The following is a 16,251-nucleotide window of genomic DNA, read 5'->3' on the forward strand; positions in this document are numbered from 1 at the left end:
CTATAGGGCTGCTAGATTCTGCAGCTAGAGGGCGGTCAAGTGACAGCTCGATTGTATGGGGTAGTCGGTGGCCACTGGAACGAAGGGGCTATTCACAGGCGTAATCGTGGTGTCACTCGCTGATGTAATCAATTGTAATCCCAGTGAAATCGATGTAATCATTGTAATCACATGATTACCATATTTGTAATCAAGTTTTGGTAATCAAGTGGTAATCATTTGTAATCACTGCAATCATTTGTAATCAGTGTAATCTTCCCTATATTCTGTGTGAAGGAGTACGACAGAATTTTCTCCCAAAAAATTTGAACATGAATAAAATTTCAGAATTTCACGTAACCAAACCTCTATGTATATACAATTCAGTAGCGAAGCGGTAAACCGGGTTAAGTCGATTTTTATTTTTGACCAATTACGGATTAATATCTTGCAATCTAAGAGAGATAGCAGAATTTTTCTCATGACCTTTTTTATAATCCTTAATTGGCTCTACGAAAAAGGTCATCACAAAAATTTTTCTCTCTTTTAGATTCCGAGATATTCGTCAAAAACTGGCGAATAGTCAAAACGGACTTGACCCGGTTTACGGCTTCGCTACTGAATTAGTAATTATTAAAATTTATCGATGATGAGGAATTTTGATACGAAATATAAATGTGTATAAAAAATTTCTGTTGATATTTTCCCTAAATAAACCATCAATTAATAGAGATTCCACGTCTGACTAAATCGACTTTACTACTGAATTTTCGTGTTTCCATTGCATAAATAATTAATTGAACCCACACGACCCAAAAACCCAACGCGTTTTCCACCCCAACAACCCTATGAGTACAACTATTCCATGATTATTCACCATTTCATTTTTCCTTGATGCAGGAAATTGGAATATTGGAAAATACAATAAATTCAGTACAGAAGTCACGGAAGACTGAATACATTTCACCAAAATATATTCATGTGCATGATACACTAACCCGAATTCTCATGTCTTCAGTGTGGAATATACATAACCCAGCCATTTTCACTGCAAAATTTATTTTCAAGGCACCATCAGATTATTCAAATACCACGGAATTCTCTATATATTGAATATCTCAATATGACAGACAATCTATTCTACCTATAAGAAATACTCAATATGTTGGCTCTAAATTCTTTTCGCTCCTAGCAGCTTTATTTCTCGCGATAAACTCCACGCTGTGTGCGTCGTGGATTACATTTCTTTTCCTGGGAATTTTTTTATTGAGAACTTCAATTTCGTGAGATGTCTCAAATGACATCTTTAACTTGATAGGTTTAATTCTTTACGTTTAGGAGATCTACCTAGTGTAAATTTAGTATTGTGCGTGGAGAAAAAAATTCTGGTTTCAAGAAAAAAAAAATCTCAATCCTAGAAACCGTAGAACATGTAGTATTTTAAAAACTTGATTTTTCAAATGATTTTCAGAGACGAAATCTCTGGAATTAATTATGAAAATTCCGATCAATTCGAGTTTAAAGTTTCCTTAAGACTAAAAAGACTATGGTTTTAACATGCATTCTGCTGGATTCTAGAATCTTTTTCATAATTTCTAGCAGAAAAATAGTCTTGAAAAGATCATCAATTTTAATGAAGGTACGAATTCGTTTCATGGTAGAATAAGTAGTCCGAATTTTTCATCACAAGATATTTTATTGTTTTTTCACAATTGAAATTTCCTGAAAACTACCAAAAAATAGAAAAACATTTCAGAAAAACATTTCTGATCTAATCCAAAAATCAATGAAAATCAGAATGCAATCATTGGCCCTAGAAAATTTTTCCTAAAAACTAAAAACTATCTTTTTTTTTAAACTTCAGAAACTTTTTTGAATCAACAGTTTCTTGGTTTCGGTGGGAAAATAATTATTCAACGAAATTAATTATTCATTACAATATTTTTATTATTCAGTTTATTAGCGTCGCAATTCTTACATTGAATTCCACATTGCCTTTTTCGATACATGGAAATGCTGGAAATCACTTATTCAAAAGTTGTATAAGACGGCTGTATTAAAGTTGCACATTTGCAACGCCTGAACTAGGTCCTTTGCAGAACTGAAATTTTTCCCTGCAATAATAATTCGAGGATTCGAATGAAAATTATTTATGAAAATTTGATAACAAAATACTGTAAATAGTTTTACGGAAAAAATATTAAAATACACTGATAGAAAAAATTATTTTTATTAACATGTTTCTTTCTTGGAAAAAGTATTGTATACTTGAACCAATTTCAAATAAATAAGATCTTACAGTGAATATCAATTATTTTTTCTTGAGGTACATTTACTTGAATCAAATAAAACAGCCCTTGACGTCAAATCACATGGATTCACCACAAAAATGGAAAAGTTCAATTTTTTTAACCTACCATAATCTCCAGTCCCAAAATTTTCTATTTTCATGAATTGATCAAAAATTTGTACCTAGGAGATGATTACATTGAGGAATGAATTGAATGTTGTTTTCTCGAATGAAACCGATGTTTAAATTGAGCTTTCAATTAAAAAAGTTCTTTTGCACTTAGTCACTAAAATTGGTATTTATCGAGTTGTAATTTTTTCAAAATCACTCATCTGTTCCAACGTGAAAATTTTGATTCGTCACAAAATTTCGAAAAAAAAAATGTTTTTTTTCAATAAGAATTTTAGGTAAGCTTGGAGTATTTCTATATTATATCAAGTTTTCAGCAAAATCAAAAAGAAGTCGATTAAAACAGCATGGAACGCCCCCTTGATAAAAATAATTTTTTCTGTCAGTGTATCAACAAAGAGGTGGAAAATTGCTTCATCTAGTGTAGCTATTTTTTCTAACAAATTGGCAATATGCTTCCGAATTTTCATTTTGTACATCATTTCCTTCTATCGTACATCATTTATCGATTTATATTATCTTGTTCAACCGAATTATATTTCTTCTTTAATGAATTGTCTTATATTTCTTGTGAACACACAAAGAACGTTAAGTTTAATGTAATCCCAGGGTCTTTTGTTAAATTATATTTTTACGCTTTACCTTTTACACACTTCTTGAATTTCGCCACGACAGGAGGATTCTGATCCCGTACACTCGGGTCCATTATTTTTTCAAGTATATCTCTGAATAGCTTGACATTCACTCGACCCTGCGCCCCATCAAACTGTGAATGAGATTTGAAACTTGAAAGTGAATGAGAAAGAAACTTTGAGAACGTTTGAGAACTTTGTCGTTTTTCTCTGAGTGTAAGGTTAAAAGTTATAATTTGGCAGTCGTTCCTTCTCCAATTAAAGCGTTGAATTCAATCACATGAAGTGCATCGAGACTAGGTATTGAATTGATAATGCCAGCCTAGTTTTTAAGAGTTTCTCTTTGGCTTTACATTTTTTTCACCAAATAACTGTTAAATATTGTGATAAAAAGTGGAAAAATCTTGGGAATACGTGAGTTTTGGGCCATATCCGAATGCAAAAAATAATAAGTAATAATACTACAAGAGTTGAAAAATAATTAGTGAGTTTCGGATTGCTTCCCTACACTCTTGAAAATTTTCGTCTGAATTTCCCGTGCCAAATTCCCAAAAATTTTATCGTGTTCAACTTCCACTGAAATTTCAGGAAATATTTTCATTGAAAAATCAAATATTCAAATATGAGTACGCCTGCCTACGGCAGTCGTGACTAGACATATCGTTCGTCACATGGCCGAAAAAAAATTTTCTAGCTCATATGATTCATATTCGCTCATATCCGCCAGAAAAATTTCTTTCGGCCTAGTGACGAAAGATACTATTAGAGGATTATGAGCTACTTACAATTTTAGCAGTTTCCAATATGCATTCTTCTACAGCCGTTGTACTTTTTTGCGATACTAGATTAAAATTTTTACTATAAAATGTTTTTCAACAGTACACAAAAAAAATCAGTTGAAAATTACCCCTGGATTTTAGTAATCGGGTCATAGTAATTGGACGTTCGGAAATGTTCAGCAGAACTCTAGTGAAAAAGTAAATATCACTCGCAAGTAATTACACCTGGCGCTAATAATAATTATAATTATTATTTAATAATCATTATAATAATCATTTAATAATCATTATTAGAATAATAATAATTAAAATAATTATTAAAAAATAATCATTATTAAAATAATAGGGAACTTGCATAGAGTCCACTTTTCGAAAATTTTTAAATGAATAGAGTGTTTGTAGTCTATGAACCATTTCAGAGTAAAAAGTTTTCCGAAAGCTGGTCTGGATATTTTGTAATAATTGATTAAAAATGCATCAATTTTGGACACTTTTTAGGGGTCATGACGTCAACTCACCGGAATCAAGTTCCCCTTGCGACTACTAGCAGCGCCTACTAGCAACCAAAACAAATCGAGAGGGTTATGTTTGAAACAATTATTAAAAGTGGATAAAAAAAATATATTGGCACTAACAAATGAAGTTTGTGCTGAAAAATTATTTTGAAACGGCGTGCTCGGGGAATTTACCGACGGTAGACGTGACTGTGTTGATAGATTTTATGGGTTTAAATCTGTGTCAAAGTGTCGAAAGTCGTGCTTGTATAATTGTCCCTGTTGTATTTTTACATCCTGGTACAAAACAATATTTATAAGGAACTTTTTGGGTCCTACTGTGTGCGATTCTTCGATTTCAAAACGAGAAAAATATTATAAAATGTAGGAAAAAATTGGGTATCAGAAATTTGAAGGGTCTAAAGTGTTGCGAGACGTGTTTCTACAGCCATTGTCTATGAGCTAGCTTACACCTGTTTAATCTTAAACCTTTATAAGTCAGAGGGGAAAAAATAGACCAGGAAAAAAAGCCCACGCACCCAAAACATGCTAAAACAACCCAACTTGAAAATTTCTCTTGGTCTATTTTCTCCGGGATTCCTGGTGAGTCACCTATCTTTTTATGTAGGGGCTCATTTCGATGTACAGGCTTTATGTTGACCCACCTACGCCTTCCTTCTAAACGCAAAATTCATTTAATAATGAACAATTTAGAGCTATACCTTTGAAATTCAATTGTTTTCCAACACGAGCAGTGAGGTTTTAAGCCATTGCGGTGCCAAGATCACGAAATGTATAGGTGTGAAGAGAGAGGGGGGCGACTCAGTGTATCAGTGTACCATTAGGAATGCGCGGTGGCGTACGCACACCACTATAAAATGGCGAAAAGTGGGGAGACGCTTGGCACCGGAATGGGCTAATCTAATCTCACCAGCTCTTAGCGTAACCCACATGGAGAGAAAAATCTCTCGAAAATTAGTGTACCTTCTCACCAACGCATGGGACGTATCGAAGGGGGCACAAGAAAGTAGAGGGAGACATTGAAAAAGTGGTATCCCGTACTGAAACATTCATATGTGGCACCCTAATTTTTGTGAGTCGTGCACTAATTTTTCATGCGTTTTCCGTAGTTTCTCATGTGACTCTTCCGAAAAACTGGGTGAACAGCATTCTATTTTCTCATTGATGAGATACACTAATTTTTAAGGAAGGTTCTTTTTACTTTTTAATGTATTTTTCTCTCCGTGCAGGATTCATGACGTGGACGTAGCGGGCTTCGAATCCCATGGCTCTAATATATTTGTTGAAAAAAGAAAGAAAAAATTTGAGAACAAAAATAATTTGCAAAGTATAGTTGACTTTTATGCTTCCGAATTTTTGCAAAATACCAATACTCTACCCGATTACGAACCCGGGGGTTATCTTCAACACACAAAACGATGAATGTAAATTAATCCTCCGCTAATGTAGCCTATCTGGTTTAGAGTGGCTATTCTATATACTCTATAGAATATATGTATTTATAGATTTATATATATCGGGATAAAAATTGATGAAATTCAGTCAGTCAAATTACAATTTTCCTATCCATATAACAATAAAAATTATTGTAAATTGTGAAAATTTAGGGTATTCTTTCAATCTACCGGAAATTCAACCGAATGTAATGTTAAATTTTTACAATGAGTTTGAGAATTTAAGCTGTTCTTAAAATCACAATGATCGCCAAACGTGGAAAATTAAGTTTCAAGATGAACAAAAAATTCTATGATTGACTTGATCGCAACTTTAATTCAAATTCACAGCATTGAAAATTCAAATGCAGCTTCTACTCAAGTTTCAAAAGAATTCCCGGTAGTGCAGAATAGACTGAAGAAGAGTTCATTTACACTTATCGCTTTTCATCGCAGAGCAAAAAAGGTTTTGATTTTCAGGAATATGTCAGTGATGTTCAGGAATGTATTCCCAATTCTTTGGAATTCGTGACTGTGAAATTCAGTGAGTGCACAATTCTAACATTCTGTGATTTTGTCACCAATTTTCAGAGACATTATCACTATTATCTAATGACATCATCACTAATTGTCGGGCACTCATTTCTAATTTTCATCTATAATTTTTCGGAATCTCTCACCATATTTCAGTGATAAAAATCACCAATGATCAGGGTCATTTTGATCAGTGTCTAATAGCACCAATAATTGCTGACAGATTCATAAAAATCAGTGACATGGCCCCGAAAATAAAAACTTTTTTTCTCTGTGATAAGAACAGATTTCTGATATGCAATTTACTATTGGCATACTTTTTTTTCTACAAATATTCACGTATTTCCTGAATAAGTACTCTCTATTGTTGTCACAATTTGCCACATGGATGATTGTGAGAAGACCCAGGATTACAAAATGGACGAATTTCGCCATTTTATATGAACTTTCAGCTTTATTAAAAATTTGAAAAACACTTACAATGGCCGGTGTTGGGGCAACTCATCAATATTTATACCGACAGAAATATTTTCCTATGATTTCCGCATAAACTATCGCACTAACAATAAATGGAGTATTTTAGTGTTGCATGATAATATCTTGGCGTTGGAAAAATCTAAACTTCAGGAATTTCTTGACACGTGGAATACGATAGCATAAGAATATAAAGAAACTTGCAGACTTTTTCGCGATTGAGAACTTCGCTATCTTGATTTTCATTTTATTTCATTTTTTTCATTTTCTGTTTTTTGTTATTCATTCGAAAAACTAAAACGTTGCGGAATATTGTAAGACCTTCTCATTAAAATCGAATAAATTACCCAATTCACATTGAAAAATGACTAATATTGTAGTGACCCCTTATTATATCTCTCAGAAAAAATGAGAGAGACAGAAAAAGAAAACAGGTAAAAAATTGCTCTTATAGAGGGGTTATTCCCTAACGTTTTAGCCTCTAGGGCCAGAATTCAAGGAATTGAATGTTCGGGAAGCCCTTACTCTTCCGTTGGAGGCGGAGCTAGAAAAGAGATAAACAGAGAGAAAGAATCTACCTGTTTCACTCTCACACGCCGAGAGTAATTTTACTGCGCAGTCTCGTCGCGCAGAGGGACACAAAGATTTACCCAACACATGTACGTTGTCGATGGTGGAGGAAGTCAACTTCTCCGACTGAAATGTTAGGGAACCGAAATGTTGGGGAGTAAACACTGTATTTCCGAAAATTTTAAAAACTAACCGATAAATTAAATTTTAAGTAATCGCTATCGATAGGGCTCAACAATATCTGCATTTGAAAGAAAAAAATCAGTTCTGTCCATTCATTAACAACCAATTAAAGAAAAACTTTGTTGCATTGAGATAAATATCGTCACAATATCACAAAACTAATTTCTTGCGCCAAATATCTCACCTCCTGCATATCGAATGAATAGAGAGTTTATGCAGAGGAAAACCTCCAGATATTAAAAAAATATAACCGTCGCTTACGCTCAATCGCTTCGAGTTCGAAGGGAAGTCATATCTTCTTTTCCTTTTGTCAAACTATTCTTGTCTTTTAGGGAATACTATCTCATTTCGAAAAAAGACATCACCTTTTCATTCAGTAACTTCCTCTTTAGTCCGAAGAGCACCGATTTCTTGTCTGAAACCTACCATAAATTACACGGAGAGAAATATTTGATAAAAATTACGTATCTTTTCCATAATTCCGGAACGAAATGTGGTTGTAGAAAATTTTACAGAACTGTCACGAAATTTTTCTAGAGCATTCCGTAATATTTACTTCAATCTCCTGTGAAAAATTACGATACCGTCACTTAAATTTTCTGAGTTGCTTCCATAATCAGTGAGCGAATTGTGAGTTCCGTAATTTTTACTGAACTCTCCGTGAGATCAAATATGTATGCGATATTTCTCGAACAAGAAATGTTTTTTGTGATATGTCGATTTTTCAAGATAAGGTCTTAAAATTGCATTTTCGTACGTTTTGGATCATACTGAGTCAATATAACACAAAAAATCCAAAACTTAAATTCGATTACAAAGCTTCCACTCCGAAGCGAAAATCTTCTCTCTCTTTCCTCTCTCCCTTCCTTTTTTTAATATGTATATTGCGCTGTTTTTAGAGCATTGTAGATGTGTGCAATTGTCACCCCCTTTTTACCTAACAATTTCTCATCCCCATTAATTTTCTTAGAATGGTTGCATTAAAATTTAATCCATTGATTTTCCCATGAAATCCGGAATTTTCCACGACAAAATTCCTTGAAATTCTAGTGAAACTATAACATGATAAAAATTTCCAAAAATTATGGAGTCCGGGGAAAGATAAATCGAGAACGGAACGACTTGACGGAATTTAGTGGACCATAACATCACCGTTAAAAATGTCTCAAAATCCCCTATACTGTTGAAAAAATGCAGCTGAATTTTCCAGAAAAAGACCTGGAATGCGATTTAAGGAGAAAACGTCAATGAAATTTCAAGTTTTTCTGAAAATTCAAGTACAGTCCAATTTTTTCGCGGCAGGAATACGAAAATTCGACAATTTACATGAATCTTCAAGCGAAAATAAATATTCAGTGCCAAATTCCCTTAAATTGTCAGGGAATTCCTTTAAAAATCTTAGAATTCCTGAAATTTTTAAAAGAATTTCCTGAAAATGCAGAGGAATCTGGAATTTAAGAAGAGAGTTCTCGGAATTTTCCGGATTTTTCATTAATTCCCCCGGAATAATTAAATTGAAATTTACAGTCCCCACGGATTTTTATCTGAAATTATGATTTTTCAGCGACAAAATTCCTTGAAATTTCAGTGGAAATGTAAATTGTTAGAAAATTCCAAGACTCCTACCGGAAATTTCAGGGGAAGATTTTTAACAGTGTAACAGCGGTCCTCCTCAACCCCCCAAACCATAATCGCCTGCTAGAAAACCCAATAACAATATTTCAAAAATGTGAGAATGGTGCACATTGGAACATTATTCGCCATCATGGAAGAATTTGACATCGATAAGGATGGAATTGACACTGACTCCTTGGAGAACGAGGTGATAGTTCCATCGTCATTAATTCTTCGCATCAATCATCCCCAACAATTCTCATCACCACCAACCATAAATTTTATTGTTCCAGGCGATACAGACGACAAATGGCCCCAAGAAATTGGATCTCAACAGCACCGGACTCTACCGCATTCCAGAGAGCGCCCTGGCCTTCTCTGGAGCAGAAGAAATCCTCTTGGGAAGAAATATGTTAGCGTATGCGGAAAGCAATCTCGGAATTCTGAAACGGTAATTAGAACAAAAATGTCAACCACATCAACAAACAAAAACATCTAAATTAAATGGAAAAAAATTCTCGCAAATTTTGTTCTTTCCTTTTTCTGTGAATATCTCGGAAACTACCCGAGGACGAAAAGTTAAATGGGCCAAGATTTGGCAAGTACTGGGAGCCGAGCCGCCGAGTCTCGGGTGCCGATCCTCAATCGGCCTTGACCCAGCCTCGGGTAGCTATTGGTTTGATAACGTTGGAGCGATATTGGTTGCCAAGCGTCGGCCGATGATTGGCACCCGTGATCCACCCAATACTTATGTTTAGTAGTTGAAAAAATCAATGAATACATTATTTTTTTATAATTTAATTTACATTCTTCGGCTGATCGTTCCTAAAGAAGCCGATAACTGCTGATAATGATGAGCAGGCCTCGGATTTCGATTAAACTAAGATTGTCCGCGGAACCGTAGCGGAGTATTGTAGAATCTGAACCAAACTATCAGATTTTGAATGGTGTGAAGTTGGAAAATTGAGGTTGGGGGTTTACCACGTGGAGTTGATGTAGGAATATGGTATAAGAGGTACAAGAGGTAAGTTATAACTAGAAACTAAAATTATTATTCTTAACTTAATTAATATTTTTGTTAGTATTATTATTCTTAATAACCTGCTTGTGAATATTAGTGGTAAATAATCCGGATAAGTGGTGAACTTATCCGGAATGATTTCAGTCGGGCAGGTCACGAGGAACTTTTCAGCCAAAGGAGAAGAATTATCATCGGGTCTTTCAGCAATGAAAACGATCTTTGGACCGTTTATGGGAGTTTCGTGTATGGAAATCGAGGATGAGGAATGAAGTTTTATTGTTTTGGTAATTATCAGAGGTTTTTTGGAGAGATTAAATAATTTTCTGTTGCGAATTTCTGATATTTCCATGTTAATCAACTGATTATTTGATATAATTCCACATTCGATGGCTTAATTAACATGAAAACTGAAATTGAATTTTCTTGAAATAGGTTTTTAAATTCGAAATATGGGTCAGGGTTGGGTTAGGGTTGAGTCAAGGTTGAGTCAGGGTTGGGTCAAGGTTGGGTTCAGATTGGGTCCAGGTTCGGTCTGGGTTGGGTAAAGGCTGACCCAACCTGGACCCAACCCTAATCCAAGATGATCCCAGATTAGATCTAAACTTGGGACAGTGAAAGGTGTATGGTGTGTATGCTGTCCGCCTGACCCAACGTTGATCCAATTCTGACTCAACCTTGACTCAACCCTGACCCAACCTGGACCCAAACCTGATCCGACCTTGACCTAACGTTAATCCATCTCTAACCTAACCCTGATCCAATCCTGACCCAACCGTAACTCATATTTCGAATTTAAAAAACCATTTCAAGAAAATTAAATTTCAGTTTTCATGTTAATTAACCCATCAACTGCAGAATTATATCAAATAATCAGTTGATTATCATGGAAATATCAGAAATTCCCAACAGAAAATTGTTTAATTTCTCCAAAAAATCTCTGATAATTATACCAAAACAATAAAACTTTACTCCTTATCCTCGATTTCCATACACGAAACTCCCATAAACGGTCCAAAGATCATTTTCATGGCTGAAAGACCCGATGATAATTCTTCTCCTTTGGCTGAAAGGTTCCTCGTAACCTGCCGGACTGAAATTATTCCGGATAAGTTGACCACTTATCCGGATTATTTACCACTGATATCCACAAGCAGGTTATTAAGAATAATCATACTAATAAAAATAATAATTAAATTAAGAATAATAAATTGAGTTTCTAGTTATAACTTACCTCTTGTACCATATCCCCACATCAACTCTACGTGTTAAACCCCCAACCTCAATTTTCCAACTTCACACCATTCAAAATCTGACAGTTTGGTTCAGATTCCACAATATTCCGCTACGGTTCCGCGGACAATTTTAGTTGAATCGAAATCCGAGGCCTGATGATAAGTGAAAAATTGGACTCGTCGGGATTCGATCCTGGAACCTTCGTGTTCCTAGTCCTTGACTTTACCCACTCGACCACCGTAGAGTTGTTAGTTACGAAGAAGTTTATCGGCTATATGAATTAAAATATTGTATTCTTATTTGAATCTCTAATTTTCTTTAATTATGAAACTTAATATAAATATGGTAAATACCCTATTTACTAATACGAGATCGGCCGCGCGTGCCGTACACGCGCCTTCTCATTTCTTCACGTAGGGGCGCTTCGGTTTCAATCTTACGCTTACGCTTATTCGAGATTTTCGAGATCGATTTCCTTTCTCCTTTTTAAGATAGGAATCAATGAATAATGAGTTTACAACGTTCCCAAGAATGGAACTGAGTGAATTTGTGTTTATCACTATGGAAAATGAAGATCTTTTTTTTCTCCTAGGTGATTTGTAGAAGTTGAGAATTTTTCAACCTCCTAATTATTTCCCCCGTTTGACCGTTATCATAATTTGATTCTTATAAGTGTTTGACCCTTAAGGTCTCCAGTTTGAACCTTATATGGATCTTATGGTCGTGTGACCCTTAGCATCTGTTTACGCGTTTTCCTGTATGATCCGTTCGACCCCTATGATCATTCGACCTTTTATAAAAGCCTCCAACCCTTACAAGTAGTCCTGCTATTACCCCTATTTGACCCTTATGACCCTCGTGACCCTTGTATTTGGCCCGTTGGATTATAGCGCTTGGTTTCCCTGCTAGACAGTGACCCTATGAGGGTTTGATCCTTGGCATCAGTTGACTTGTCTTTCCTATTTGACCCTTATCAAATCTCGGCGTCCGAAGTGTACCCAATTAGTGGTCGAGACTTGGGACTCGATCACTGTTTGGTGATCGCTGTTTGACGTTCAGTCGACATTTGATCGTGGAAGGATCCGGAAGCCGATATTTGGTCGTCAGTGAGTCGCCAAGACTTGACATGCCAAATCTAGACCGAGGTCTAGCTGATTCAATAGCATCGGCCATTCGACCCCGGGTAGAAGAGATATTCAAATAAATCAAGTTTTATGGCAAAGCCAAGAAAATTTCCGATTTCATCCACAGGTTATGAACCCATTTTACCCCATTACTTTTTGACTTATCGTAAGAACTATTTTTTCCCCTCTAAAACTTCATTTTTTTATGTTTCTCGATCTACCAGGACAAAATGGGTTCATGACCAGTGGTTGAAATCGGAAATGTTCCCAGACTTCCACTGAGATTACGCCCAACTTCATCCCTTTCCTCCTTCCTCCAATAACCCCCGACAAACGAAAAACTAGAAAAATTGTCACTTACTGAAAATGAGAATTTAATTGAAAAAAAATCTCTTCATCTCGCTCAAGATTTCCCCGACTGCGAGGGCTTCAACTAGACCGAAACAATCTGAAAGCCATCCCTAGAGAGCTACTCGATCTCAACAGACTCACCTCACTGGACCTCTCTGACAACAAAGTCGAGGAAGTAACAGGAGAGATCCATCGACTAGTCAAGTAAGTACAGTCCACCAGTTTCTGAAACAAATTACGTGAAGTTTTTGGGGGAAACGAGAAAAGGGGCGGTGGAATGGATGGAGTGGACCACTCGTTTCGAATCCTCCGGACAGGTTGCAATCGTCGTACCTAGCATTAAAAGTTTGAACACTCAATTTTCGTACATTCGAAAGTTTAACGTTTGGGTTTCAAAGTTGGAGTCTCTGTTCGACAGACGAAGTAATGAGAATTGGGGATGATATTTTGGGAGTATAATTTGTTGGTATCAGTTGCATTTTTATGGGTTGAAGACAATATTGAGAATTTTTTCAAGGCTTAAGAAATTAATACTAATTCTCTTGATTCTCTCCGAATATGATGGTAATCGCACCATTCGCTGTTGAGTTAGACCATATTGTTTACACTGATGGAAAAAATTATTTTATTGCGATGTTTCTTTCTTGGAACAAGTATTATATACTTGAACCAATTTCAAATAAATAAGATCCTACGGTGAATATCAATTATTTCTCCTTGAGATACGTATACTTGAACTGAATAAAACAGTCCTTGGCGTCAAGTCACGTGGATTCACCACAAAAATGAAAAAGTTCCAATTTTTTCAACTTAATATAATCTCCAGTCGAGCAATTTTCTACTTTCATGAATTGATCAAAAATTCGTACCTAGGAGATGATTACATTGAGGAATGAATCGAATGTTGTTTTCTCGAATGAAGCCGATGTTTAAATAGAGCTTTCCGTACATCACATTGAACGAAATTTGTGATATCTAAGTTTGTGTTGAATTGCCGTAATCTGTGATTCTGTTATTGTAAACTAATGCGATTTTTATAGTCAAGAAAGATAAACTTCTTTCAACTCAACGACATCTTACTACAATCTCAGCTTTTTCCGCGTAACAATATTCATCCTGATTCGACATACGAAATGCTCACTTCAATTATAATTTACTTGGAAGAACGTATGATTGTGTTGATTGAGTTAACAATGTATTTAGTCATGAGAATAATTTTGATTTTTGAGTAAACCAACGAATTTCTGGAGGTGGCAAACTTTTGGCTAGAAAGAAATCAAATACTCTCATTATTGTGACAAATAAAAGAAACTTCAATTCTAGAGAAGTTCGATTTCTCCCAATCAAATGTATCTCAAGAAGAGATAACTGGTATTCACTATGAAGTCATGGTTATTTGAAAATTAACAGCCAAATGATGGTTAGTTCAAAGAAAATTCTCTTGATGAAATTAATTTTTCTGTCAGTGTATACAATTTTATTCAAAAATCTTTTTTTTATTTTTTTAAAATTAGTTTCAATGTCTTCTTAATCAAGTGAAAAGATAACAATAATAGCATCATTACTTACTGTTACTTTTGGCTCAAGCAAGACTTGTTTGAGAACTCGTCGTTTTTCTCTCAGTGAACTACTTAAAAAAGGATGTCGATCAAAAACTAAATCTCGAATGATAATTTCACGGATCAATTCCTCCTAACTTCACCCATAGAACTCACGATAAAATACACACATAATATATAACTGTCAAATCCGCCTCAGACGTGAAAACGTAATCTCCCGGCCCACTCGTTTTTCATCTCCCCCCTCCGCCCCTTCACCCGACTATTTTACTCACTCGAAAATTTCATGTATCGCCCAGGGCGATCTTCGATAAGCACATTTTCTCGTCGACAATGCTGCCAGTGGAAAGAGAACGGCGAAAAAAATTGCGAGGAGAGTGAACAGAGAGAAAAAGAATGAAACCGCGGGGAAAAAAATGAAAAGAGGGAGGAAAGAGTGAGAAAGTTTCGCCGTATCCCTGCGGATAGTTATTCTCGTTTTCAACTTCAAGACCAACTTCCAATGTGTATATCTTTCACCACTTCAATTTCGATTTTCTCGTGACAAACATGAAGTTGTGGATGAGTCGTGGATAAGATGAGGGTGACTGATTTTTTTTTAAATAGAAAAACTTGGTAAATTATGAGAATGCAATAAATTAAGTCATTCAGATGTTTTCCGGAAATCCATAGGGACTAACTTTTGGGCGGCGAAGGATTTCTGAAATGCTAAGTTCATTTATTCATGATCTATTGCATTGCGAATAAAGTAAAACGGGTGCTTAACTTTATTCTTTGGAGTGTAACGAATATTTTGAAAAAAGAAAAGCTAAAATCGTATGAAAATTACGGTGCAAGAAGCATTTTGAAGGTAAAAACTGCGAAAAATAAAATTTTTCGTGGTTATACCCGAGTCGAATAATTGGACCTGACAAATTCTACTTAGGTCTTTCCGTTCAGAACTGGATAGATCTTGGGAAGCCTATTCCCAAGTGCTTCCGAGACCTTTCTACCTCTGGTTATGTCCCATTTCAGTACTGGTTAGGTGTAAGCAAGACTTGCATTCAGACTTTCCAAATCCTTGCCGGTCCCCGTAATTCTATGGGCCTATATTAAATCTGCGTTCATATCCCTGTTTACTCATGGGTTATTGAAATAAAAAATGCAGTTATTGTTTTTTGTTAATCTCGAAAATCGACATTTCACGGGAGGGTGGAGGGGAGATGCATGTATGCGGAGGCTTGACATTTTTACCCAACNTCCCGAGTCGAATAATTGGACCTGACAAATTCTACTTAGGTCTCTCCGTTCAGAACTGGATAGGTCTTGGGAAGCCTCTTCCCAAGTGCTTCCGAGACCTTTCTACCTCTGGTTATGTCCCACTTCAGCACTTGTTAGGTGTAAGCAGGACTTGCATTCAGACTTTCCAAATCCTTGCCGGTCCCCGTAATTCTATGGGCCTATATTAAATCTGCGTTCATATCCCTGTTTACTCATGGGTTATTGAAATAAAAAATGCAGTTATTGTTTTTTGTTTAATCTCGAAAATCGACATTTCACGGGAGGGTGGAGGGGAGATGCATGTATGCGGAGGCTTGACATTTTTATCCAACAAGCGGAGAAGGTTGCAGAATCTATTCTAGCCACTCTTGCCCCGCCGCTTGCATGCATTGTGCAAATAAAAAATGAAAGTGTTAACAAATCTGACCCTTGTTCCAACTAAAAACCGAAAATCTGACCCTGTGGCCCCCGGTGAAATTTTTTTTCTTTCAGTTTTCACTTTTTCCACATACTTTTGATAGTTCTGAATAGCCCGTCGCTTAAATAGTTGGAATCAACGTTCACCCGGCTA

The 16,251-nt window shown here is 35.7% G+C and overlaps 2 protein-coding genes across 2 annotated transcripts in view; one reads left to right on the forward strand and one right to left on the reverse strand.

Annotated features, from left to right (window-relative positions):
* LOC107039120 overlaps positions 1 to 16,251 on the forward strand; it is a 163,919-nt gene that overhangs the window by 89,500 nt on the left and 58,168 nt on the right. The window contains exons 6-7 of the mRNA XM_015258589.1: positions 9,426 to 9,583; positions 12,919 to 13,065. Coding sequence (XP_015114075.1) covers positions 9,426 to 9,583; positions 12,919 to 13,065 — 305 coding nt within the window. The remainder of the gene's footprint in view (positions 1 to 9,425; positions 9,584 to 12,918; positions 13,066 to 16,251) is intronic.
* Positions 1,906 to 6,780, reverse strand: LOC107039168. Its single transcript, XM_015258653.1, has 4 exons — positions 6,609 to 6,780; positions 3,816 to 3,871; positions 3,041 to 3,164; positions 1,906 to 2,093 (listed from the first exon to the last, which is right to left on the reverse strand). Exons 1-4 carry the CDS (start codon positions 6,724 to 6,726, stop codon positions 2,011 to 2,013), a joined length of 381 nt encoding a protein of 126 aa, XP_015114139.1. The 5' UTR covers positions 6,727 to 6,780; the 3' UTR covers positions 1,906 to 2,010.

This window comes from Diachasma alloeum, unplaced genomic scaffold (genome assembly GCF_001412515.2).
Source record: "Diachasma alloeum isolate Michigan unplaced genomic scaffold, Dall2.0 Dall_scaffold_00294, whole genome shotgun sequence".
Lineage (NCBI taxonomy): Eukaryota > Metazoa > Arthropoda > Insecta > Hymenoptera > Braconidae > Diachasma > Diachasma alloeum.

What these genes read in the sequence shown, in the direction of transcription:
- LOC107039168 (XM_015258653.1), bottom strand. Translation starts at nt 6,726, where the DNA reads ATGGCGAAATTCGTCCATTTTGTAATCCTGGGTCTTCTCACAATCATC. An exon ending in GAATATTTGTAGAAAAAAAA is followed by an intron (nt 3,872 to 6,608) that starts GTATGCCAATAG and finishes ATTTTAATCTAG; the next exon opens with TATCGCAAAAAAGTACAACG. An exon ending in ATTCAAGAAGTGTGTAAAAG is followed by an intron (nt 2,094 to 3,040) that starts GTAAAGCGTAAA and finishes TTATTATTGCAG; the next exon opens with GGAAAAATTTCAGTTCTGCA.